The sequence below is a fragment of the Notothenia rossii genome (genome assembly GCF_949606895.1).
Source record: "Notothenia rossii genome assembly, chromosome: 1".
NCBI lineage: Eukaryota > Metazoa > Chordata > Actinopteri > Perciformes > Nototheniidae > Notothenia > Notothenia rossii.
The window spans coordinates 71,812,875-71,838,890 of NC_136912.1; the positions used below are offsets into that span (position 1 = coordinate 71,812,875).

The window sequence follows — 26,016 nt, forward strand, 5'->3', positions numbered from 1 at the left end:
CCTATGCACACGTTATTATTAATAATAGCAATACAAATCCGATGTGTCACACTCATTAAGAAGCCTTAATGAGTGCATTAATAATAACGTGTGCATACATTTTTCAGGGGCGGACTGGCCATCTGTAGAATGTCTCCCCCCGTTGACAATTCACTAACAACCCCCCCCACAATTTACGTGGCGGGGGGTGGGGGGGGGGCACAATTATTTTGGGGGTCGTGGGCTGAAAAGTTTGGGAACCCCTGTTGTAGCTGACCTCTGCCTTTTACTCACTTCCAATCCGCATTGTGTAGTAGCCTAAATCACTGTATTTGAGATTTCATATATACTGTAAATGATTGTCTTGCTCTGTCCAGATTGCATCATTTCAATTATACACTAGTTTGCCTTTGGATAACAAGTAATGTTTAACTTAAACAAGGGCTGTTTTTTCTAAAAGATGGGCAGATTTAAAAATCGCCTTTGAAAGGGATATAGGAGAAATGTAGGCGTGTGTCTCAGTCGATTAATCATTACTAATGGAGTAACATGGAGACTAATCAGTGTATCAGTTACCCATCCAAGATCAGTGACAGCTTTAGATTGATGTTTGAAAAGGCTGCTTACAGTGTATGCAATTACTTCATGAAATGTATGTAAAGAAAGCTAGCTAAATGAATGATGACAAATATTCCAACAGCTGGAATTTTTTATAACATGATGTTTTAATATCAATTTATCTACAAAATACTGACTTACACCACTGCATTCTTGTCTTCATGGAAAGTGCACTGTCACTAAAGCAAAATAACATATAAAAGTTACAAACAAACAGACAGTACCATTTTACCATAAAATGTCCATTCATTTGGCACTGGTAGTTGCACTAGAAGTGAGCAGAGTCATATTGAAACAGGATGGTTCAACTTTTATGAATTTGAATTTGAATTTGTAATGAATATAACTATTGTGTTAAAGAGTTTGTTCTTGTGCGTTTTCTCGGTGATCCACCATCAATCATATAGCACTGAAAAAGGTTGCCACAAAACAGAAACCAAAACAACCCAATAAGTACAATCTTCAGCTGTCCACAGTCGGTTCTCTCCTGATTTACCCTACAGTTAGGTAATCCATAAACACACCCGTAATCATCTCCACCCCACGGGCACTTCATATGTCCAGGAGTTCTCCTTGAGGCTGTGTACAGTCCCGACATCCCTCAAGTATCTGTTAACTGCATAACTTGGTGGTCTCATAATCCATTGTGTTGAGCAGACGTGAGCTGAAAGCCTGTAAGGTGGCATGAATGCGAACCACCTCGCTTGCAGTCATTTTGAGCCGGTGGCGCAGAAGACAAGAAAACAGGTCCAACCTCTGTTGACCAGGAGGGGACAGCCGGTTCACCCGGTCTCGAATTTCCATCAGCTGAAGCATGGCAGTGTCCTGGGACCCTTGGGTGTACGGGTAGTCCAGCTGCAAGATCAAGTCACGGATCGCCTCTGGATCAAAGTGCATGCTGTAGCCAAAGACCTGGATGCTGTTGATCTTCATATAACCCAGGTTCCTAGCGGGATCTGTCACTTCTAACGGCTCGTAATATAAGCTGTCATTCACTCCAGTTTGAGTCTTTATCCTGCTCCGAAGGTAGATATGAATGGTTTCAAAGAATGTCTTCCACTTGTTGCCCAGTGTCAGAGTCCAGTTATAGCACTCGAAAGGCAGGTCCAACTTGGTGGCCTGCCAGTCCGGAAAATTGTTCTCATTGACAGGAATGTACCAGCTCTCTGAGTGGCTCCCTCCGAAGGGGTTGATGTAGAGGGTGAGGACAGGCTCCAGGGTACTGTTCTTTGTAAGGCAGATCTGGAGGGATACTCCCAGCAGCATGTGGACCATGTTGGACTTGTACTTGTTGCTCTTCAGCGTCAGCAGCATCCTCTTTCTCCACGATGGATCAAACCAGCTGTTCAGTCGCATGTCATTGCTGATGAAGATCGCATGGACCTATCAGAGACAGACATGAAGACAGGATAGACTTACAGCAGTCATGAACACACTGAATACATGCAGAAGTTAATTGTATCAACATTTTTTTTTAAACTCGCGATCGGGTGTTAAAAAAAAAGAAAAATCATACATACGGTATGGTATATCTTTTTGCAATGTCTCATAAGGAGACAAAATGCAATACATCTGGTTAAAATAGAAACAGGCAGATTACAGAAAAAAACACGTTTTATGAAACTTTCGGAAAGGGTGTAGCAGGAGCCAAGTAAGAACCCCATTTTGGGCTTTCATGTTATGTTATGAGTTATTTGAATGGACACGTTCCAACTTGCAAAATGAACTTTAGTTGAAACACACTGAAGGTTTCTCAATTCTCTAATTTCCCCTCCTTGACTCCTCGAATCCTCGGTCCTCCGGTAGTGACCAGGGGCCTCATTTATAAACGTGCGTACGCAAAAAGATGGCGTATGCCAGTTTCTACGCACTGTTTGCGATTTATAAACAAATAAATTGACGGGAAAATGTGCGACCCTCTGACCCATGCGTACGCACGATGCACAAAGAGAGACGAGAAACTGCGACACCGTTGGCAGAAGGAAGAATGGAGAGAAATATGTGGAAATAATACCATAAATAAAATGTTACCTCTCATTTATCATATATGAATAATTCATTTGCAAACATTGATTAAAGCCAATCTTAAAATGATTAACCAAACGCCTGTTTGAGACTCCTCAGTGCACACAAAAACATAACTTGGAGAAATAAATAAATACGGAAATGTTATCGATTATGTTCTCTTGTTAAGAAATGTTTTCTCATAAATGATGCGGTAAACAGAAGGACAGAATTACTTTAAACTGACGCCGTTTTAAATTTCTATAGGTTGCATCGATACAAGCATGGTTTTATATACTATCGTGTTTAATCATGTTTTATGCCGTTCGCCAATATCCTACTTGATAAGTCGCTCGTAAAACACAGGAGGTATGGGAACTAAGAACACCATATGTGGTCAATTGTACAGCTAATATAACACAACACATTAGTTGTATTTCCTTTAACTGGTGGATTATGGATATATAGTTGCTGATCGACAGCTGGAACACAAACCACCAAATACAAAACAATTATTCAGATCCAGTCGTCATGACTCCACTCCGGAGGGACTCCCTGATCATTTCTTACAGTTTCTCATCAAGGGGGTGTCGACTGTCCCCGGTACAAACACACTGCCTGAGGAAGGTTAGGCTATGTGTAATCTTTTTGTCATCAACCTTTTTCGGACAACTTATTTATTTATTTTGGTGACTATCCGACCTCCATGCTGCTACTCTGGTTCAAACTGCATCCACCAAACAATATTCAAATTATCTCGACCTCCCCAAAATAACCAAAATCTGACACGGTGTGAGATGTCTTTTTTAGTTGTTCTGTCGTCATTTCCTGCGATCTTCTTCATGCAGTCAGTCAAAATGAATGAATGAATGGGCGTTTCTTTGACTATTTATAGGCAAATATGGGCGTTACATGAAGCCCTCAAAAGCTGCGCCACATTTCGAGTTGATTGTGATTTATAAAGGGAAACCGGCATAAGACGTGCCACACGCAGGTCCTACGCCGGTACGCAGTCTTTTATGAATCGGAAAGTGTTGGTGCATATTTATTTGCTTTGCAAGCAACCTTCCCACGCCAATCCTACGCAATGCTTTATAAATGAGGCCCCAGGAAATGGATTTCAGCGCGCCATGTTGAAGGACATCTAATTTCTCTAAATGCACATCGAGGATCGAGCATCGAGTAGGCTCTCTGGAGGAGCTATAATCGAGGATACACTGATGTCTCCTCCGCGGCTCATCCACGGATGTATTTCCAGCAACAGTGATTTTTCAAAGAGTCGTGACGCACGGCCGGACTTATCTCAGCCAATGACAGCTCTGCATGCATCCCCTGGATATTATTTTATTAAAGGTCCCATATCATGGCCATTTCTACTGATCATAATTCCATTGTTGAGGTCTACTAAAATCGATTTATATTGTGCAATTTTCCAAAATCACATTGGTATCTCATACATCATCTCTGTATAGTATGTGTATTCACTCTCTGTCCTAAATGGCTTGTTGGAGCTCTTGGGTCCCATGTCATGCTCGGAAAATGCTCGGAAAAGCATGACATGGGACCTTTAACTGCTTTCATCACGACGCGATGTTTACAGTGAGAACAGCTGTGAGGTCCGTGGCAAAAGCAGAGCAGTGTGTATAATATATATCACTCAGTATAACAGGCCTACATTACTCTCTTTATTTGTATGCTTAGTAGATATCTACAAACATTATTATAATTATCATTATACCGCACTGTGAATGAATTAAAAGTAAATATATAAGTCATCATGAACGCAGTTCTGCCCATCAGACAGAGGGCTGTGCCTCCTGTCATCATGAATGGACGTCTCTTTAAAATGAGCGCTCAGAGGAGAGGAGTTCTCATTTCTCTAACCGCCTGCTGCTTCCCTTCCTCTCTCCTCGGTTCCCCTCCTCGATTCCCCTGATCGCATCCCCTGTGGGAGGGACTAAGACACGAGGGTAGGAGTCGAGGAGGGGAATTAGAGAAATGAGAAACCTTCATTGAGAAATCAATATGTTTTTTAAATGCTTTTAGAAATAAAATACATACATCTGTATTTGTCCCTCTCATGTTCCAACGTTTCGACTTAAAGCTCATGAACACACCAAAGCCAAAAGAATAGGAACATCTGAGGAGAAAGTACATTTTGCACTCTCACAGTTCTTTTTTAGCCTTTGGTCTTCAATGCTATTGTGAAAGCAACAAAAAGCAACAATCTGCCAATTCCCAAGTCAAGAATGACCCTTAAAGCTAACCTATTTCTAGTCAATGCACTACAACCTGCCATGGATTTTCAGAACATCTAAAATGTGTTTGAAAAAGTGGAAAAGTATGGGGAAACAATGAAGTTCCTCAATAGCCAGAAGGGCAAGACTTTTTTAATGCTGAGTTGCTCACATAAGTGAGTATATCCTCCTCAGGATACTGGTGTGAAAGACAGCTCAGCTCATGCTGACTTGATTTAACAAAAGGCTAAAAGAAAAATACCTCTAGCCTGCGGTCAGCTCTCTGCAGTAGGTAGCCCAGCTCCAAATCCTGGAGGTCTGTCTCAAATCCCAGGTAGTTCTCCGTAGAGTCAGCCACCATGGACCTGCAGGCCCCCTGCGTCAGGGCGAAGCCGGGGTTGCAGCTCCCACAGCGTGTGTGGTTGTCTGGTGCACAGGCAGCACAGGCCGAGCCTTCCCCAACGGAGCACGGCGGGGGCAGCTGACAGGGGCTGTGTTCGTATCGGCAGCTGCAGCTGTGGAGCTCCTCAGAGAAAGCACCAAGCTGGTTGTTCTCTGAGCAATACAGGAGGGACTGTATATGACTCAGCCAGTATGACTGAGACCTGCACCATAGAAAAAACAGGACGAAAGAGAGAGGAAGAAGAGGAGTGTTATTGAACAGGGCTTATAGGTTGAGCTAGTTTAATAGGTTGCTGCTTTATTGTGTCCAGGAGACCTGTCGGGTGTGCAGACAGCTTGCTCATTAAAAAATATAAGGCATCATCAGCATTATGTAAAGCACGCAGCTTGCCCCAGAGGATTCAAGTAAGCATGGTTTACATTTAAACGTTGAACAAATGACTCATAATTGTATTAGGTTAGTTGAAAGCAATAATATTAAGTTGAAATAAAAAAGAATAGGTTCAACTTGATGCTATTGTTTCAACTAACCTAATGCAATTATGTGGAACCTGGAACCATTAGACCTCCAGTCCTACTGGAATGTACTGGCTCCACTACGTTTAAATCTTAGTTTTAATGTCACAGCTACCTTTTGTCCTAAGATTCCATGGAAGGGTTTGCAAAAATAACTGTTATTGAGGCAGGCTGGCCGGACATTTCTGTTGACTACCAGTTTTTTGTTGCATTAAAAAGTGAAATGTACACAAGCAAAGAACGTGAGCACAAACCTCGGAGTTTGAAAAGGAACAGAAAGCGCAAGAGTATAGACAGAGAAAGTTGTCTTTGATCAATTTGTGACATAAATACTAGAAGCAGCTGCAGCCGCAGGGTAAATGACTCTCAGGCATGTAATTCCCCCATGTGGGCCCGAGTTTGATTCCCGTCTGTAGCACTTTCTTGACTGTGATCCCTTTATGCCTCTTATCCTCTTTGCTCGCTGAAGAGAGGGAACACACTGCACTACATACCGCTGGCTTTCCTTTCATAAAAAAAAGAACCCTCTTTCTTTGATGAGGGTGTATTGTGGTAAACTTTATGCTAATCTTAAAATGTGTGCTGGATTACATATGGGGCTTCCTTCCATTGTATCCAAATCATATTGTGTGCTTGGCAGTTGGAAGCTAGTCTGAATTCAGAGAATCACTGATTTAAATATCAAAACCCCCAAATGGAAAAAGCGGTCATGGGAAATGATCCGGAAAGGCTCTTTCTTTCCATCACGCGCTACCTGTGGACAAGGCATTTCATCTCTGACACTTTCAGCAGAGCAAAGCTGTCACCAAGACGAGACTGTGGCTGTATTGTTAGTTCCCCGGTGTACGTAGCCTTTGCCTACACTTCCTACAAACAGCTGCTGTAAATCACAGTGTCTTTGTTTTAACTCATATGATGCTTTTATAAGAGCAAGTGACACTGAAAATAAATCCGCTAAATGTACAGTGACTGTTTTTTGAATAAAACAACTCAGCCAAAATTTCAAAGGACACTCAATTTCTGTTTCTATCGATAAAATACTATTTAATAAAGGAAAAGATAAAAGGGACCTCCCTTACGTTGGTGGAATTTCAAATAAAAACATATTTGGATTCCTTGACAGAGTGCAAGGTTTCCTTGAAGTAATGTACAATTATTGTCCAGAAGTGTCTACACCAAAATATTACACCCACATGTTATAAATAACCATGCCATTCCCAATCCATTGAGAAAAATGATTTGGCTCTAAACAGCCTGCAGTTTGCTGGTTGTTCCTGGCTTTCACTATTTGGGAACATGGCAGGAATTTGCTCCTATTCAGCAACAACTGATGTTGGGCTATAGGGCCTGTTTTACAGTTGGTGATCCAGTTAATCTAAAATATATCTACCAAGTTTAAGATTAATTGAGCGGTAGTCAACTCCACACTGGGCAAACCATTCTTTATGGACCTAGCTTTTCACATTGTCATGTTAGAACAGTTAGAAAGACAGCAATGTCTAAAAACCACGACAATCATCCACAAACCAAGTGGACGTACGTATGTGTAAAGAACTGGGGGGTAGATATATTATGGCTCACATCAGCACTATATGAACAAGCTGGGCAACACCTTATTTGTTTTTGTAAATAATATATTGTATTGTTTCTAATAATATTCATTCCTAATAACTTATATTGATCTTCTGTCGGAGGCAAAACAGTCAGTCAATCAGAAGCTTGAATCAAGCAGCATACAGTATGAACAAGCTGGGCTACACCTTATTTGTTTTTGTAAATAATACATTGTATTGTTTCTAATAATATTCATTCCTAATAACTTATATTGATCTTCTGTCAGAGGCAAAACAGTCAGTCAATCAGAAGCTTGAATCAAGCAAGACAACTGGAAGAAAATACCAGTGTCATGACATGCAATAATTACGCCTTCTGGCAATTTTTCCTCAGTGTGAAATCATGTAATTGAAACAGTGTAAGGCTGCTAAGATGAAATTGGTCTGATCTACTTATCCCTTGACAAGTTAATTAAAAACTTATTCAACCTTCCCTTTTTCTTGCTTTGTTGTGAAATTATAATTGCACTCTCTGATAGTCAAAAAAAAGAATTGAGAGGACTCTTCCAGTGAAGCATTGAACAACTTGGCATACATGCACACAATTGGCACCTCTTCTTGAAGCCTACACACAAGAAAGGCATTTTCTAAGCTGATTAAACCAAAAGCAGTGAAATCACTACATGAATGACAATATTCATCGTTATGCCTAATGGCAAAAGTTTGAGCACAAAGCGAGCTGTTCAGTGTTATCATTACCCGCCTAATAAAAGCCAAGCTGATTGCTGCTTCGACTGGCTTATTCGCTCATAATTGTCAGCGCGGAGAACCCCCAGGAAGCAAAATCAATCACATATCCCTCTATCTCAAGTGCCTAAAACAGGATTTTGAAATAAGAGTGAGGATTTTTTCGAGAGCTTCCGTTTCTCTCCAAGGCAAAACAGACAAACACCCCATTCTCAATCTCTTTCTTCTGAGTATGGATATATCTGGGAAGAGGGAAAAGAAAGGGAAAGCTTTATAACTGCCATGGCGGTAATAACATAGATAAACACTGCCTGGGCGATGGCGCTCCCAGTTCTTTTCTTGCCAAGTGTTTGGAAATATCAGCTGCATAGATCAGAGATTAATCTGTGTTGTGACAATGTGGCGGCTGCGAGAATAACACAGATCGGGACTGAGACAGAGGAAACAAAGAAGAAGCGAAGAAACAAAGGGACTGGACATTGAATAGAGCGGTAGATGATTTAAGTTTTGTAACTGACAGTAATGGTTGGATCCATCACCTTCAGCAATCAAGTCCACTGACAAAGAAATGTGTGAATGTGAATTTCATTTCATCTAAAGCAATAGTCTGAATGTTCAGAATATGTGTTTAGCATTTGTAAAACACGCAAAAGGACCTGTTTGTATTTATTTTATTGACTTTGCCGGCACGTGAAAAATGTCTCTCTTCTGTCAGCAGCTGAAGGTTGGTGATGTTACAGCATCTCAAAAAGTCTCAGAGGCTGCAGTGGAAGATAGTTTCTATAAAATCTTTACTTGGTTTTCTGACAAAAGTGAACATTGGTTTCGCTGTAGGGCAGTATTTCCCAATTTAACCAACTTGGTTATAATATTCCCTAAACTAAAGCCTAACAATACAGAGTTTGATAAATCCTCTAATATGCAGAAGAAGTGGTATTTTTTTGTTTACGGCCATTAAATAAAAGCAGAGAATGGGGTTGCAGAGGGATGTCATGAAGATGTCCAATGAAGTCCAATTAAAGGATGTCTTGATTCCATGAATATTTCAGGATCCAAATAAAGATTATAAAAAGGAAAGCTTGTGAGCAGTAGATGTGTGGCTTGTTATAATGGCATTTTACTGCCTTTCAACATGGGGCAGGATCTACATATTTCTTTGTGACGGCTGTAAAAAAAAGAGATGATGAATCCATACATTGAATGGCTATGCCACCACAGCAATGCCAGCTTTGTTACTTCCACCTATATCCCTTGATTAGTCTACAGAAATAACTGGAGGACGTGTTGATGAGTGGCTTTAGGCAAATCATTTCAGAATCACATGGAGTTATATAAATCAAACAGTAAGGAAAATGAACTTCAATACCATTTTTTTTCTTAACTAAATAAAAAATATAGGCAGCAGTAGTTTGAATGAAGATCAAAGCTGACATAAAACCATCAAAGCTTTGTCAAATTGTGAAAAAATATATCTGGCATACATAGTTGCATTGCACATAAGATGAGTGTTTCATTGCTCACCGTTCTCTCGGTAGGTGGACTTGGGGCTGGCGCTGACATCTTTTACTGAGACTGAAGAGCTTGAAGATGACTCTCTGGGCTCTACTGGAGAGGACTTGCATGCTGTTCTCCAGCTGCTCATAACGCCACTGGAACAAGTTGTCCAACGCCCACAAGTGTTGTATGCCTGACACATTCAGGAAATAGTTCTGCGGAAGTCTTGAGTAGAACGCCTTGAATTCATCTGTAACAACAACAAAAAGACACATATTTTACAAGGCGATATCTAATTGTTTTATTGGATGTTGACTTCCTCTTATGCAATATAAGGTATTTACATTATAAATGCTGATTCACTGGTACCTTATTAAAGAGTATGAGTTGTGGTATTTTACCTTTACATACACATAATGGAACCTTGACACAAAATATACTATATCTATGTTGCCTTACTGTTTTTTTTTCTGTCCTGTGTTTATATCCTTTTTTAATTTCTGTTCTTTCACATAATTTATGTCAATGATTATCATACAACGTGGTGTGCTTAAAAACCTTTAAAGGACCACCTCAACGCTCAATTTATCTTTGGACCAGTGCTCTTTTGATTGTGTGATGCTATACAATGCAAAGGATGCAACAGATGTGTCATTCAGTTTGAGGCAATATATGCTTTGCTTCTCAGTTGCTTTTGAAGAGCCCTTTGAAATTCGTCAGACCTTTGCAGGCTTTTCTATTTGGGCTTGACATGTAGATCTTACCTTGAATTCTGGTACAGCATCTAGCAGGTGGTGCTTTTAAATGTAACTCAAAGAATTTGACTATGTCAGTAAAAATAAAAAATAAACCAAAAGCTTCCATACGGAGCCCTGGAGGGTTCATAGAGAGAAAAATAAACCCTGGTTGATTTACTGAGTTGATAACCAGCTTCGTAGGACCGCTTAGTGACATCGCGTTTGTTAGGGTTAGTTAAGCCGGGTAAATCAAACATATCCAGGGTCTGTTGAACTGGCTCCGTCGTACAGGGCACTGGAGGCAGTAACGTGTAACACAGCAGAATCTGAGAAGGCATTTGTTTTCAAATGACCACGAACAGTAATTTACACAAATCTGGTTCTCCATAGTTATATGTGTATTCCCAAGAGAAAGAAATTAGTTAATCTTAATCTCGATGTGCTATAGTCCTGCCGGAGTGCACCGGAACGAACGATACTATCATAAACAAATGCCCACACACACACACACACACACACACACACACACACACACACACACACACACACACACACACACACACACACACACACACACACACACACACACACACACACACACACACACACACACACACACACACACACACACACACACACACACACACACACACACACACACACACACGCCCTGGCGACCGGGCATATTCTTCATAAAATTCAATTTAAATAAAATGAGGCCACGCTTTATTAACTCGTGCTCACGCTTTATCAACTCGTGCGAACGAGAAAGTAAAACGTGGCCACGTTTTATTTATTTTTCTCTCTATGAACCCTCCAGGACTCCGTACTTCCATAATGAATGAGATGGTAAAAGACAATAGTGTCCACTTTACACCAGAAACAATTGAAATGGGATGTTTGTTCTTGTGACACAGGGTAACATTTATGTTTAAGTGTCATGAATAGAAAGACCATTATATGTTATCTTTTTTAAATGCTGAATATAACCTCGCTGATTAGTTGACAGATTACTAATGACAGTATGACTGAAGCTATTTGTAATAATGCAAGTGTGACAATCATGAACGTTGTCCTATGTATCACCATAAGATTAATCTCCTTAATGTACTTTTCTCCTTTTACAACTGGCCAATGTGTTTATTATGTCAGAGACTTCTTTTTTATTTAAAATGAAAATGAAATATGACGCTTTTTGTCACACTGATTATCTGCACTTATTGCTCCATAAATGGCACATAAACCCAGTCAATTATATTCATTCTGAATGCAAATGCCACATATTTTAACAATGAGTTAAATAAAACCCTGAAAAACACTGCAATTTTTATTTTCACCTGTTTTGTCATTTGGTTCAAGGTTAACCAAACTAGTGTGGGAGTTTATATTTGAACTCCATCTTTTTCAATGGTCCTCCACTTCCTGGTATCTCCCTCTGCTGATAAATCAGCCGGCTAGAAGCATGTGATATCCCTCGCTGAAGGACACATCTATAACACTTGCGGGTGTCTGTATTCTGGGCACACTCCTGCCCTCTCTTCACACCCAGCTATTATAACGTAAACTTTAAAAGTAATTGCACTTAGGATCTTTTTTTCCAAAGCTAAGTAGTGGAAAAAAAGACAGACATTTTGATTTCACCCGAGTAATAATCATCAAGGCAGAGCGACCTAGAACAGCAATAATAACCAAACATTAGACTAAGAGCTTCTGCCTAAACTTTGCTTCCCCCTGTGATATAAAAAGCTGGACGGGCAATAAGTGGGTTTTATGGCTGATTAATCTGCTCGAGACCTATTGGAAACTACCTGAGCCAGAAGCAATTCATTTATTTTATTTGTTTTATCCGTTTCTACAATTCACTCTATGCAAAAAGTTTTCCAGAACTAACAATTCACTATAGGTGCACCTATAAATCACAGAATAGGGAGGAAAATATATATAGGAAGCTTACTCAGATTTAACGGTACAGATAAAACCTTTGAATTCCTCATCACTCCCTCTCAAATGTATTATTCCAAAGGTTTTTACTCCTACATTTAGGATGAGGCATGCAACGTGAACAGAAGTACAAATCCATGATGGTCTTGCCTTTCTTACCTGACTCCTCAAACTCTTTATAGAGTATCCCCCATGTCTCTGTGATCCTTTCCAGGCTCTTTTCCATGGCTTGGATGTCCAAATAGGGACAGTTGCATTCTGGGAACTTGGGGTCACAATGGCACCAGCAGTCATTGTCCCTGCATACGAATTCACCCTCACCGTTACAGGCTATGTAGCTGAGAGCAGCCTTCACAAAACCTTCTCTCAAGTAGTCAGGGAGGATCACCTGCAGGCCTGGGAAACCAAGGTTTACAATTGTCAAATGTAGGAAGTGACATTTTCATGACAATATAATGCTGCCTGAACTCATTTACTTAACACAATCTCTTAATCTGTATGTTATGTTGGTAATCCAAAGTACATATTTTCCAAAATTATCTTTAATTACACAAGAAAGTGGTACAAATTAGACAAACCTTGTAACTGGACTTTATTTTCAGGACTCTGAACCAGCACAGAGCTAACAGAGTCAAGGTTGTCATAGTTACTGCATCCAAGAGGACCTGTGCGGGTCTCCGTCACCTGGGCAACAACAAACAAAAAGCTCTTTTGTAAAATGATACTACATTTTTTAAATGTTGTTTCTATACATCCGATTTAAAAAATAAGTTTGATGGGAAGAATATGCCTTGTGTAATGGCTTTCTGTGTTAGGTTGAATCACAATGGTTTCTGCATAATAATATGTACTTGTGAATGTCAAACAGAAAACTGGAATAAAGATTGGTTTCCTTCTCTCGTTATTCTGCGAGAATGATACACCTTTTTTTTTTTGTCTAGTCCATGATTGAAGTTTTTTCGATTGACCTTTTTGCCACAGAGCAATTCCAGCAAAGCATCCGTTTTCACTTCATTTGCAAGAAGAGATCTTATTTCAACGCTCTCCTTTTTCTTGCTTTGACACGGCGGAGGGCATCTAACTGATTCTCATTTTTCTCTCTTTGTGGTTCTAGGACACCATACTTTGTTCAGCAATTTGTCCTGCTCAGGCTTGTCAGAGGACAGTTGGTTTAAAGTGACGGATGGATGAGGTGAGACAATGAGGGTCAGTCGATCAGTAACACAATCATAAAGGGCTGAAGGGCCTGGGTACTCAAATGATGCCCGTGTTGCATGCAGGGAAAACAGAGGCTTTTTAATGAAAACCCTAATCCAGAATAAAGGGGTTTGATAGAGAAATAATACATATCTTCTGTGAATGAGAAAAGGAAATGAAGATAATTTGAGTTCAATTCTTCAGCAATAATATGACTATCACATTATAAATCCCTTGTTTCCCTCATGGGGTTTTCTAATGCTGATATGAATGTGAGGAAATGAGAAACAACCCTGGGTTTCAGACCACATGAATATTGAATCCTTATAAGGAATGATTTGATATGCCATATGATATGCCATATGGCAAAACGTTGACTGATGAGCAGAGTATTCAATTTCCGCTTTGCATAGCAGCTGCTATTCACTGTAGATACATTGTGGTATATTACAAATATGTAATAGGACATTATTGGCCACCTGTACCTTGGTACATGGCTGAGAGATTGAAGCAAATACTTGAACTGTTGCTAGATTTGTACCCTTTCTTTGGAATATTTGTGGTTTTATTTAATTATAGGAACTTTAATGTGCTAGAGTCCCAGGAGTATATTACCAACTAATTACTTGAGAGCAAAATACTCACAAATGATAAAACATTTTTTTGTTTAATTATAATTATTTATCCGGCATCCAACATATTGAGCGCAAAAGGATTGTTTGCCAATAAAGGCTAGTGCCATACTGCCTGACATATTGACATGTTAAGAAGTGGTTATAGTTAAACTTCAAGGACTGAGTGGGCATGAGCGTCTGTCTAGTGAGTCAGTCGTACAAAAATTGAAGATCGATGGTCTGGTAAATTATTTCATGTGGGTCTCTTGCAATAATCTATAGAGTTATTACATTTTCTTTCAGATTTTGGGTACATAATGGAATAACTTGTTTTGATTTCAACTACAATGCTAAATACATGAGTGCAGCTCTGATTCCTGCCTAATATATGACCCCTTATATATACAGTCTATGATATTAACTAGGAGACCCCAATGTTTATATATTAAGAAACACTTAAGCACAGGTGCATCTGTTTTAAGGAGTTGCTGCCCACTGCCTAAAAGAGTTGTTTTTTCTCTTGTTTGGTTTCTACCAGCTCCTCAGTGAACTATCATGTTTAAGATCATAACATGTAATCAAGAGCTAGCTGCAATTCAGGTAGTGGGAATTTATCACAGCTTGTTTGGTAGAAATGGGGGGTTTCTTCACCCAAAATCAATGTTATTTACAGCGATGGGTCCCAAAACCAAAACAATGAGCTTCACTGCATCAAAAGCTGTAAATGTTGGTGATAATCACTGCCATTTTTGTCTGAAATGTAATGAGGCAGTGGTACACTACTTAAATAAAAGGTGTAAATAGTGTCCCTATATTCCGTAAAAAGGTGAAACTTAAAAAGGTTTAACTGATATAAAAGATTATCAAGTCAGCCTTCTGTCTACTCTGTGATTGAGTCAGATCAACAACACAAACATGCTTTTATCAACTGTGAATAGACCACAATGCAATACTAATGTTTCCTCATTCAAGTCTATAGTCTCTTTCATTACTGTTCAGACAGACTGACAAATATGGCCTCAGTCAGATGTGGACATTGTCATCGATTTAGTCAAGTACTCAAATCGTAACAAAACTGATCCCTGACGCTCTCAAACAAATGGGCTCATTACTCATTGTACAAACAAGCCGGCTTGATCCCAGACTTAGCTCTGCTCCGTGAATCTTTCAAGGGAGCCTACATATCCACAACCAATCCCCACCACACAACAATAGTAACAGGCTTTTCCTCCAAAATGAGCTTCAATTTCCCCTTTTGCATGGAGACAGCAGGGGGGTCTCCGCCTCGCCAGCCCTCTGTTATTCACCTAAACTTGTTCGATTACAAATTCATGCAGAAAAGTGCTTAGTTGTATCTGTTCCGCTGCTTGGTAGGTCAACGTCCTGTGCAAAGAAATGCACAAGTGTAGAAGAATGTATCGCTCCTCTGACTCGCTTTTTTCCAGCGATGGAGGTGAATCTCTCCTCTTTCCACTTCCTACCTGTCAGTTACGCCAGATGAGTGCCTTTGGAGCATGAAATCACACTCTCTTCTTCTATTCCTCTCTGTAGCTACAGGAAAACCCTAATTCCCAAGAAATGAAACAGACAAAAGCATCTTTCTCGGCACCTCTGATGCGCCCACCTTAGCTGCAAATGAAATACCCTACCCTCCCTGAACACAATGTTGTGTGAGGATGGAGCTTTGATATAAGTGCAGGAAGTCTGATTCATGTTCTGCTACAGCAGAGAAAGCTACATTTTACAAGCCTACTGCCGCTGTTTTTCCGAGGAATGAAAGAGACAGAAAGGAGGGTCATTCTTCGCTACGTAGCCCTATTAACCCCATGCAGCCTGAAGGTGACACCGGAGGCAGAAACCTATCACAAGCTGTGTCTCACAAGATTCATTTATCTTCCCCCTCACCATATGTGCTCATCACGGAGCTTCCTCCGGACTTTATGTGCTCACGATGGGTGAAGATTATATCTCATCACAAGCAGGCTGATAAAAAGCGTCATCTCCCATTTTATTTTTATCACCATAGTCATTGTTTTATAACAAGGAAATAATGTCCTTCTGGTGCATTTTTCTACTGTGCAAATGACACCTGAATGCAACAGACACATTTCAACTCTGAATTATAAATTGTTTATATTGCGTTCACTCTACATAGAGTTAAAAGATGCACAAAGAGTCTAAATGTTTCAAGACTCACTTTATTTATTTGGTAGAGCAGTGTTACATTATATTGATTTTACTGATTCTTGGCCTTATTTGATATGAGGTTATTGTATATTGAACATTTGTATTTACCTATGCCCAGGAAGTTCTGTTTTTTTTTCGTTTTTTTCTGTCTCCTTGTCTATTAGCAATATTATGGAAATGTGGCTAACCTGATTGTTATCAAACTGGATGAAATGTTGGCCAAGGGAAAACAAATAAATAAGAGAGCTGATGACAGAGTATATAGTTACCCATTGCAGGAATAGGCATTTGTGCTCAGTAATTATAATTATTATAAAGAACTGGGAACATTTCTGTAACTGCAAACATGTTCTTTAAATGCTTTGAGCGATAAAACACATTTTCTTTGTAGCCTCTATGTTATTTTAAATTTTCCAATAATCGTTCATGCTCATGTCCATCGCACTTCAAAGTCGGAAGAATGACTTTCCAACTTGGAAAATGGGACCATCCTTGGAGCATTGAACGCACCATCGGCCTTGACAGAGGACTGCGCTCTGCGAATGCCTTTTTATTTTATAGTTAATATATATGTATTACCTGCTAGGTATTGCATTGCAATGTTATCACCAAAGATAAACACAAACAATGTCGCTACAATTTTTCTTTATTGATAATATGTCCATATAATTCCATGTTGAATGTGGTAAAGCCTTACATTTGGTGCATATACTGTACCATGGTCTCTACAGTTCCCTAGCCATCATATATTTTAATGTAGCTTATATAGTTCAGATATCCTGTAGTTTAGGATATAACAATATGTTGTAACTCTTCCAGCAATGGTCATTTTGTTCTTCTTTCTTTCAAAGAAGGATTTCATATAAAGCTCTTCTGGGCAGCTTCCCATGTAAGCAGCTCCAGTTGGCAGTGAGAGGTACATCTTAAATCCTTAAAACCAGAAATCATACACTTTGATTTTGTAGATTTTCATGTTCAGAATCAAAGCTAGTCTGCCACTTTTTAACAAGGATAAAAAGAGGGACATGAGCAGAAGGTCTTATGTTTGTTTTTGAATACAATCTTTTGGAGAAGAGTGTATTCAAGAGCATTTAAACAAGTATATATTAGTCAATTAAACTCAAATGTAATTCGAACAATATTAATGGGCTTCATTATTTCTAAATTTTATACCTTTTTAAGCTACCTTGCTTATTCAAAGTCTGTAAACACTGAGATTAGATTACTTTTGAGTCGGCCATATGTCTCCAGTAGATAAAGTAAATGGTATTTTAACTAAAATAAATCTAGTTTGGCTTGGTACTAGTTACATGACATCATTTGCAAAATCTCGCAACCGAGTGTGAAGCGGCTGGGATGAGGATCAGCACCTCCAAATCTGAGGCCATGGTTCTCAGCAGGAAACCGATGGATTGTCCACTCCAAGTAGGGAATGAGTCCTTACCCCAAGTGAAGGAATTCAAGTATCTCTGGGTCTTGTTCTCGAGTGAGGGAACAATGGAGCGTGAGATGGGCCGGAGAATCGGAGCAGCGGGAGCGGTACTGCAGTTGCTTTACCGCACCGTTGTGACGAAAAGGGAGCTGAGCCAGAACGCAAAGCTCTCTGTCTACCGGGCCAGTTTTTGACCTATGGTCATGAAGTATGGGTCATGACCGAAAGAACGAAATCATGGATACAAGCGGCCGAGATGGGTTTTCTCCGCAGGGTGTTTCCCCTTAGGGATAAGGTGAGAAGTTCAGTCATCCGGGAGGGACTCAGGCCCCGGCCACACGAGGACGCATACCAGTGACGTGCGGTGAGGTTCATGGCTGGTGAGGCACTGACTCTTTCAGAGTCAGATTTACAAATATTATATTTTGACCTTAATCAAAATATTCGGTTATTTTCAAAAGCTCTTTTAGTCTGATGCTTCAATTCATTTTAAACAGACCGTTCAACAAAAGGATACCCAAAATCTAAATATTGGATTGTTCTTTTTTAGTAAGATGATCCCATGTTCATTACAATTGTGGTCTTACCTTGACTTGAAGATGAAGTCCATGCTCTCCTTCTGGACAACAATCTCTATTTGTTTTTTGTAAAAGTCCTCCTTATCTTCCTCTAGTTTCAAAAGTCTAGTTTGTTGTTTGTGTCTACCGTCTCTGCGTAGAATAACAGTAGCAACAAGAACCTGTAGGCTCATGTGCGCCCCCTTCAGTGCGGCAGAGGTTATGGCTGCCTCTCCTGCTGCTTTTTTCATTGCCGTTATATGATTAGACCAGCAAGCCCAAATATCATATATACGTTAAATAAGTTATTTAGAGACTATGGATGGCGAGGATAGATTTAATAAAGGGATCTACAAACATTACTTAGGGCCCACTTTCCAGACAGTTTCTGTGGGGTGACACATTCTGAGGTGAGGCAGAGCTCATCTGTGCCTCACCTCACCCCACAGTAACTGGCTTGAGCGCGCTCACAAAATAAGTGCCTGCGCTAAATTAGTGCCCGCGCTCCAGCAAGTTACTGTGGGCTTACGAGAGGCAGAGCTCGTCCCTGCCTCACTTCTCATCGCTACCCGTAGTTGTAGCGGAGCTCGGCAAATTTGTTGATTTTGACTTTAAAAAGCAATTGTAATCATACATTAATCACTCTTACAGATGTAGCGATTCATTTCAGACAGTTTGAAACGCGAGGGCCGTGATTGGTACGTGATCTGCCCTCGCTCAAGGGAAAACCTCCAGCTTGACTTGAGACCGCCCCCGTGATAGATAAATGTAATTATAATGAAGCCAGATGCAATGGATCATTGATCCACCAGGGGGTGCAGTGGGGTTCCACACTGGAGCTCATGTGAGATAAAGTGAGATACAGTATGCTGGATGTACAGCGGAACTTTGTTAAGATCCATATGTCACGGATATCATACTACTGTGCTAAATAAGAGACATGTAATCATTTACAAAACATCACCATGTTGTTATTTAACAAAATAATTTTGTTATTCGAAAAAAACGAACGGGAGGAAATGCAGCCCGGCTCTCGATTTTTAATCCTAATTTAATCATCATCTTCACCACGATCATTTATGTTTATGTTCGCCGAATTGACATGAAATCACTGAAACATATGAATATACTGTATTCAACTTCATTAAAACGTTATTAACGTGCCTAAACTCAGTAATTCACCAAAAATATGTATATTTTAAATGGAGCTTCGTCGGTCGATCAGGATCCCAAAGTGTAGCGGAGGGATCCTCATCTGGATGAAGGGTGTTATTTTCCCCATAAGGAACAAGTCGCTGCAAATTATCCCGCTTATTACATGGCCACATTCTCAACAAAGTAACGACATGACTCCCAATATTAATTGAAATGCTTTTATGGATTTAGAAAAAGTTTTTATTGATTTAAAAAATAGTTGTATTTATTGATTTAAATTGACATGCATCCGCTAAGAAAAATAGTCCGTTGTTACCATTTTTTAAACAGTCTGAATGAAACGGCAGCTCTCAGCTGTGTATTTACACAACTAATGGCCCATCAACCACAGCTCTCTCCCCCCCTCCCCCCCCCCTGATCTTTCTTCTCCAGCAGCTAAATTAACTGTAGGTTACTCTGAGTGACCATAGACTGTATGTGACAAGCTTACAGTTAGTGACGTAACAACACCATAAAAGCTGGTGGGTTGAAAGCAATACGGGAGGTAAAAATAACTAGAATAATTGTGATTTATTTATTGTGGCTTTTATGTTTTTAGGTATAAAATGTTATGTAATTCAGGCTTATAGTTCACCCTTCTCTAAAAGCCTTCAACAATGACAATATTCATTGTAATTTAATAAATCCTTCCAACACACATTGTAAAAAATAACCTACTGTAAGTTAAGAAATCATTCCAATATGTACATCTTCTGATGTAACAACAATAACATTATAAATAGTAACATAGCTGAACATGGTATTGCACGTTTAGCTTTGAGTGTTACTGACCTGAGATGTTTTTATTACATGTATTAAGGTGACTGAGGCTTTTTAACATACAGGGATGCAAACTCATCAGGTATGAAAAAGGTGACAAGGATCCGAGCCCCTGGCTCCCCCACCCCACGGAATGACAGAGGATTTTAGCAGTCAGAACAACTAAAGCAGCAGTATTAATAATAACAGAAACGCCAAAGAGTCACATCTAATAGAAATATATAAAAGCATTTATTTCAAATTGTGGAGCAGTCAGTTTATAATTTCGGCAGCACTGTTGAGCATTTTGAAAATGTATTTTCGTGCCTCTGTGCAAGGCTTAAGTCTTTTTATCTTTATAGCCACATGGTGTAAAGTAACTAAGTTCATAAACTCAACAAGTACTATACTTGGGCACAATTTTGAGATACTTGTACTTTATTTAAGTATTTCAATGTTTTGCTACTTTGTTCTTCTACTCCACTACAGTTCAGAGGTACATGGTGTACTTTGACTCCACTACATGTATTTAATACCTTTAGTTACTTCCCAGATCTGGATTAATTAAGTGAAATATAATCAAGTGTTAAATCAGACTTTAGTTCCACCTGGAGTAAATCCACAAGCTACCCTGCAGTATACAAAGTCATTTAAACTAGCTGCACCTTTACCAGCTTTGAGAACACTTTCATGATCAATCATTATAAAACATATCATATCTATTATTCTGAAATGGACCAATCTGCACAATGACTACTTTTACTGTCGCTACTTTCACTATATTTTGATGATAATACTTTTCTACTTTACTTGAGGAACATTTTGAATGCAGGACTTTTACTGTAACAGAGTATTCCTACACTCTGGGACTATTACTTTTACTCAAGTACAAGATCTGAGTCCTTCCACTTTTACTCAAGTACAAGATCTGTGTGCTTCTACTTTTACTCAAGTACAAGACCTGAGTGCTTCTACTTTTACTCAAGTACAAGATTTGAGTACTTCTACTTTTACTCAAGTACAAGATCTGAGTACTTCTACTTTTACTCAAGTACAAGACCTGAGTACTTCTACTTTTACTCAAGTACAAGATCTGAGTACTTCTACTTTTACTCAAGTACAATATACTTATACCACCTCTGTTTATAGCCTATGAAAACAACTATTAGAAATAGAAGGCTAAAGCTAACGTTAGCAGATAGTGACAATGTATGCTAGCTAGCTAGCTCAACGATTCCTTAAATAATATTGCCACAGAAAAACTTTTCAGTTCACATCGCCGCTCCGACAGGGAGCTCTGCTCTGAACAGCCCGTTCTAACAGCTGTTCACCAGCGGTCCAGTCCGTGCCACAGTGACTCCGGACGCACAGTTAATATTAACGAACGCACCCGTAGGTAATGTAGCTGCTGAAGCTAGACCATCATTTCGGAGCAGCAGAGCCTTATACATCCATGAGCAGAGCCGACAGGCAGGAAGACTCGAGCACACAGCTCGTACTTCATTATAATATATAAAAAAAGAACACCATGCGTGTCATGATGGCACATAACAGCTCACGGCCGCAGATTACTCCGGGTCCCGGCCCCCCCCATACCCCAAAATATTTGTATTGCAGATCTACATGAATCACACAAACGACTTATTTTGGATTCAAAACGGCGAATTTCGCCGAAAGGTGACAAATTTGCATCACTGAACATAGACAGAGCACAACTGAAACATAACATCCATGCCAACAGCTGTTTTATAGAAGGAAAACCTCCTTCACTTCATGAAAGTGTTTTAACCACACACACCTCTACACACACATGACGGGTGTTATTTTCCCCATAAGGAACAAGTCGCTGCAAATTATCCCGCTTATTACACGGCCACATTCTCAACAAAGTAACGACATGACTCCCAATATTAATTGAAATGCTTTTATGGATTTAGAAAATGTTTTTATTGATTTAAAAAATAGTTGTAGGATATGTATTGATTTAAAAAATAGTTGTATGTATTGATTTAAATTGACATGCATCCGCTAAGAAAAATATTCCATTGTTACAGTTTTTTAAACAGTCTGAATGAAACGGCAGCTCTCAGCTGTGTATTTACACAACTAATGGCCCATCAACCACAGCTCTCTCCCCCCCTCCCCCCTTGATCTTTCTTCTCCAGCAGCTAAATTAACGGTAGGTTACTCTGAGTGACAAGCTTACAGTTAGACACAACACTGTCATTGCAAGTGACCCTCAGTTAGTTGACTTTTATGTTCAACTGCTAAATTCGTTACTGATAAAAAGGGGCTTCTACTGTACCTAATTACCTTAACACTAGAACCGCCAGAGGTTTTTGTATAGGCCTACCTAAACCCGTCAAATCCCGCTATTAGAATGCAATTTTTAACAACATAGGGTGCTACATAACACACTTTCAGGAAAACTCACGTACTGGGAGACTTTAATATTTTATTGAAAAAAAAGTTACATTGCACACACACAACACACATCACACAAATTGACCCGATTGGCGGTTCTAGTGTTAAATAAACTCACTAATTAATGAAAGCAGTTCAATACGCATTATTCTTATCATTCTTTATGAGCGCAGAAATAGTCTTAAAATCAGATCTGTTTTTTAAATTAAATCTGACGGCAGGCAGTTAGCTCTGATCACCTATGATAAATGCACCGCACCTAATCGCTGGCCATTCAGCCACAGACACTGTTCGAAATGAGAGGGAGGGAGCTCCCTTGATGGCTGACTTTGAGATAAATAGGGGGAGCCCAAAACAATCGTGCATATTTGTGTCACACAGATTAGAAATGTTGAGTTTCTGTAAATAACAGTTCTTGAAATAAATAATAGTTATTGTTCATTACAGTTTCTGAATATTTGTTTTATATTTGTGAATATGTCTGGGTGTTGCCATCTGTACGTGGCGGCGCTGCATTCTTACTTACGTTGCTATGGTTATGGCGGTGATGCCGGCGCGGTATTTGAAATGTTCATATTGATATATTTTTAACTCTGGCTGTGTAATAAAAAAATATGGCAAAACGAAAACAGCCAAGCGTCATAGCTTTTGGATTGACAAGCAAAGAAGCGAAGGAGTCTAAAAATGACAACCTGAACGGAAAACAACTTTTAGTTGGCCGGCTGTAAGCGGCGTTAGGGTCGAGTTTGACAGCTCCACACCGAGGGAGAGGCCTGAAGATGCGGAGACTGAAGAGGCTTCAACAACGGCCACATCCGCCGGCATAGTGACACCGTCTGTATTAGTAGAAGAGTGTTTTTATAGCAATTGATCGCATCCGCGCTGCTGCGCCAGCCAACAGAGCGTGGGTGTGACATATTTAGTAGCAGGATGTGCTCTGAAAAATAGGGCTCCCCGAAAGCAAATGGGTAATTCGAACACTGACAGATCTCCCTCTATACAAATCAAACTGTAGAAGGTGTGAAAGCACCTATTGTTTTAAATAATGGTCGGAATGTGACCTGTGAGCCTTCTGAATTACCGTGGGACAGCACATTCTAAACTAAAATGTTCAATCAATAAATTAACATCTTATCTTATCTTAATAATATCTTCATATTAATAATAATAATAAATCATACAGTATGTGTCCGAAAGGGAGCAGGAGAAAGCAAACACAAAAATATACTGCATATTAAAGCAAACGATTGTAAAGGTTAAAGTATGAGCATAACAAATAAAGAAGTGTAATGTAAACATTTACATTATAATTATGATTATTTAATATATAAAGACTATATATTATTGAATTACAAGATTAGATATACTTTAGTTGATCTAAAATATTGATGTGTTCAAATGCTCTTCAAAACACAACTGAAAGTTCATGAAACTTGTCTTTCTGTATTTGTGAATGAAGCGCCATCTCCTGGTTAAAACCTGAAATTGAAAATCTGGCAACGCCCTCTTGGAAAATAGTGGGAGGGCTTAACATTCCTCTATACTGGTCTTTGGCAGGTCGTTGGCAGGAAGCTGTAAGCTGGAGTCTGAAATTAGGTGCTACATATGTACATCATAGATCAGTGGAGACATTTTATTATTATTACTATTTAGTTTTTCTTTAGTTGTTTTTCCGTTACATTGGAGTATGACAGGGGAGGCTCTGCCTGTCTCCCCTGACTGCACGTCGCTGACGCATACGGCTAAATGCATAGGATTAACGCAAACGCAATCGCAAAAAAGCTTCCGTCCACACGCAATGTTCCCCGGATAGTGTCTGTCCACACGAGACAGCTCCGTTTAGCTCCCACCGCTGGAGAAGCTGCAGTACATATGCAGGAGCCTTTACGTGGCGCTGTAACTTCCTGTGTTAAAGTTTAAATCTTCCGGACAAAATTATAAAAGTGCCGGTCAAAGGTCTTCTTTGTTATTTATTGAGCTTTAAAACAAATGAATAAAGACTCTATATAATATAATAATAAAATACATGGAGCATCTCTTTTTCCTCCCTCTCTTCGGACAGCGTCAGTGTCTGTCTCAAGCAGCAGCTGATCCAGTAATGAGTGACCCGGCCGACAGTAAAAATAAACATATTTATAACTAGTTTAGGTAGTTCGAGAGGTAATTAAAATAGCTAAGGGTGATGATCTGACTTGAAGTGTTTTGCTCCGTTCACCGCTGCATCACAGCGGGAGGAGCTGCAGGCGAGCAGAGCTGCGTGTCTCCGTCCTGTCAGATTAAACTTCACTCGCGTTTATGTCCATATCGAGAGAAAGATAAATAATCTGAATTCAGTGTGCAGCTTACTTTGACGCGGGGGTGAGCAGCAGAGGTGGGAAGAGGCGGGGCTATTGCGTCATCTTTATCAGAAAATGATCGTATAGGGCTTACACACGGAGCCGTTTGACCCCCCAGAGCGTTGCGTATGCCATTCTATCCACCTTGGGACCCGTTATCGTTTCCGCAGTTGTTTACTGTCATATTCGGTCGTCCTCGTGTGGCCGAACGGTCTATATGACACTAAACAGTAATGCAAACGACCGTTTTCGTCCTCGTGTGGCCGGGGCCTCAGAATTTAACCGCTCCTCCTTCGTGTCGAAAGGAGCCAGTTGAGGTGGTTCGGCCACCTAGTAAGGATGCCACCTAGACGGCTCCCTAGGGAGGTGTTCCAGGCACGTCCAGCTGGGAAGAAACCAAGGGGTAGACCTAGGACCAGGTGGAGGGATTATATCTCTTCGCTGGCCTGGGAGAGCCTTGGGATCCCCCAGTCAGAGCTGGTTGATGTGGCCAGGGAAAGGAAAGTTTGGGGCTCCCTGCTGGAACTGCTACCTCCGCGACCCGACCACGGATAAGCGGGAGAAGATGGATGGATGGATGGATTTGCAAAATGTGTATGCAAAAAAAGTTTGTACAAATATGAAAGACATGGTAACAAAAGGTTGTCAAGGACGTAAGTCAAACAGTTATCGACCAAGACACTCAGCCTCTTGAATCTTTACCATCTTAGCTTATTGTCAATGTCTGCATGATGATATTGACTTGATTTTGGGCTGATGAACAATAGAGATAGAGATACAAAGGCATTACCTTGATGGCAGTTGAGGCGATCTGGATGTGGTGCAGCTTGCGCAGAGTGCTCTCCCTGTCGATGAAGTAGGAGGCAGCCAGCTGGTGCAGAGCCTCCAGAGTCACAATGGACGAGTTTCCGGAATAATCGCTCACCTCTGCTTTCTTACTCAGTTTCCTCTTGTCCACAAATATCGTTAAGGCCTCCTCTCCTGCACAGAAATTGTATGATTTCAGAAAATTGAGATTACAATTTGTAAAGTGACACAATATAGTGTTGCTAATGCGGGCTTCTCCATGGCTTAAGTGTGTTTCTCCT

General features: G+C 40.0%; 1 protein-coding gene across 3 annotated transcripts in view; it reads right to left on the minus strand.

The window, feature by feature from the left end:
- Positions 1 to 668: 668 nt before the first annotated feature.
- The window catches only part of LOC307022916 (BMP/retinoic acid-inducible neural-specific protein 3-like), a 67,588-nt gene continuing 42,240 nt past the window's right edge, over positions 669 to 26,016 (minus strand). For all 3 annotated transcript variants that reach the window (XM_079655848.1, XM_079655849.1, XM_079655850.1), the window contains 6 exons: positions 25,719 to 25,909; positions 12,807 to 12,912; positions 12,388 to 12,624; positions 9,578 to 9,800; positions 5,101 to 5,443; positions 669 to 1,980 (listed from right to left, as the gene is read on the minus strand). In XM_079655848.1, the coding sequence (XP_079511974.1) occupies positions 1,210 to 1,980; positions 5,101 to 5,443; positions 9,578 to 9,800; positions 12,388 to 12,624; positions 12,807 to 12,912; positions 25,719 to 25,909 (1,871 nt within the window). In that variant the 3' untranslated portion in view covers positions 669 to 1,209. The remainder of the gene's footprint in view (positions 1,981 to 5,100; positions 5,444 to 9,577; positions 9,801 to 12,387; positions 12,625 to 12,806; positions 12,913 to 25,718; positions 25,910 to 26,016) is intronic.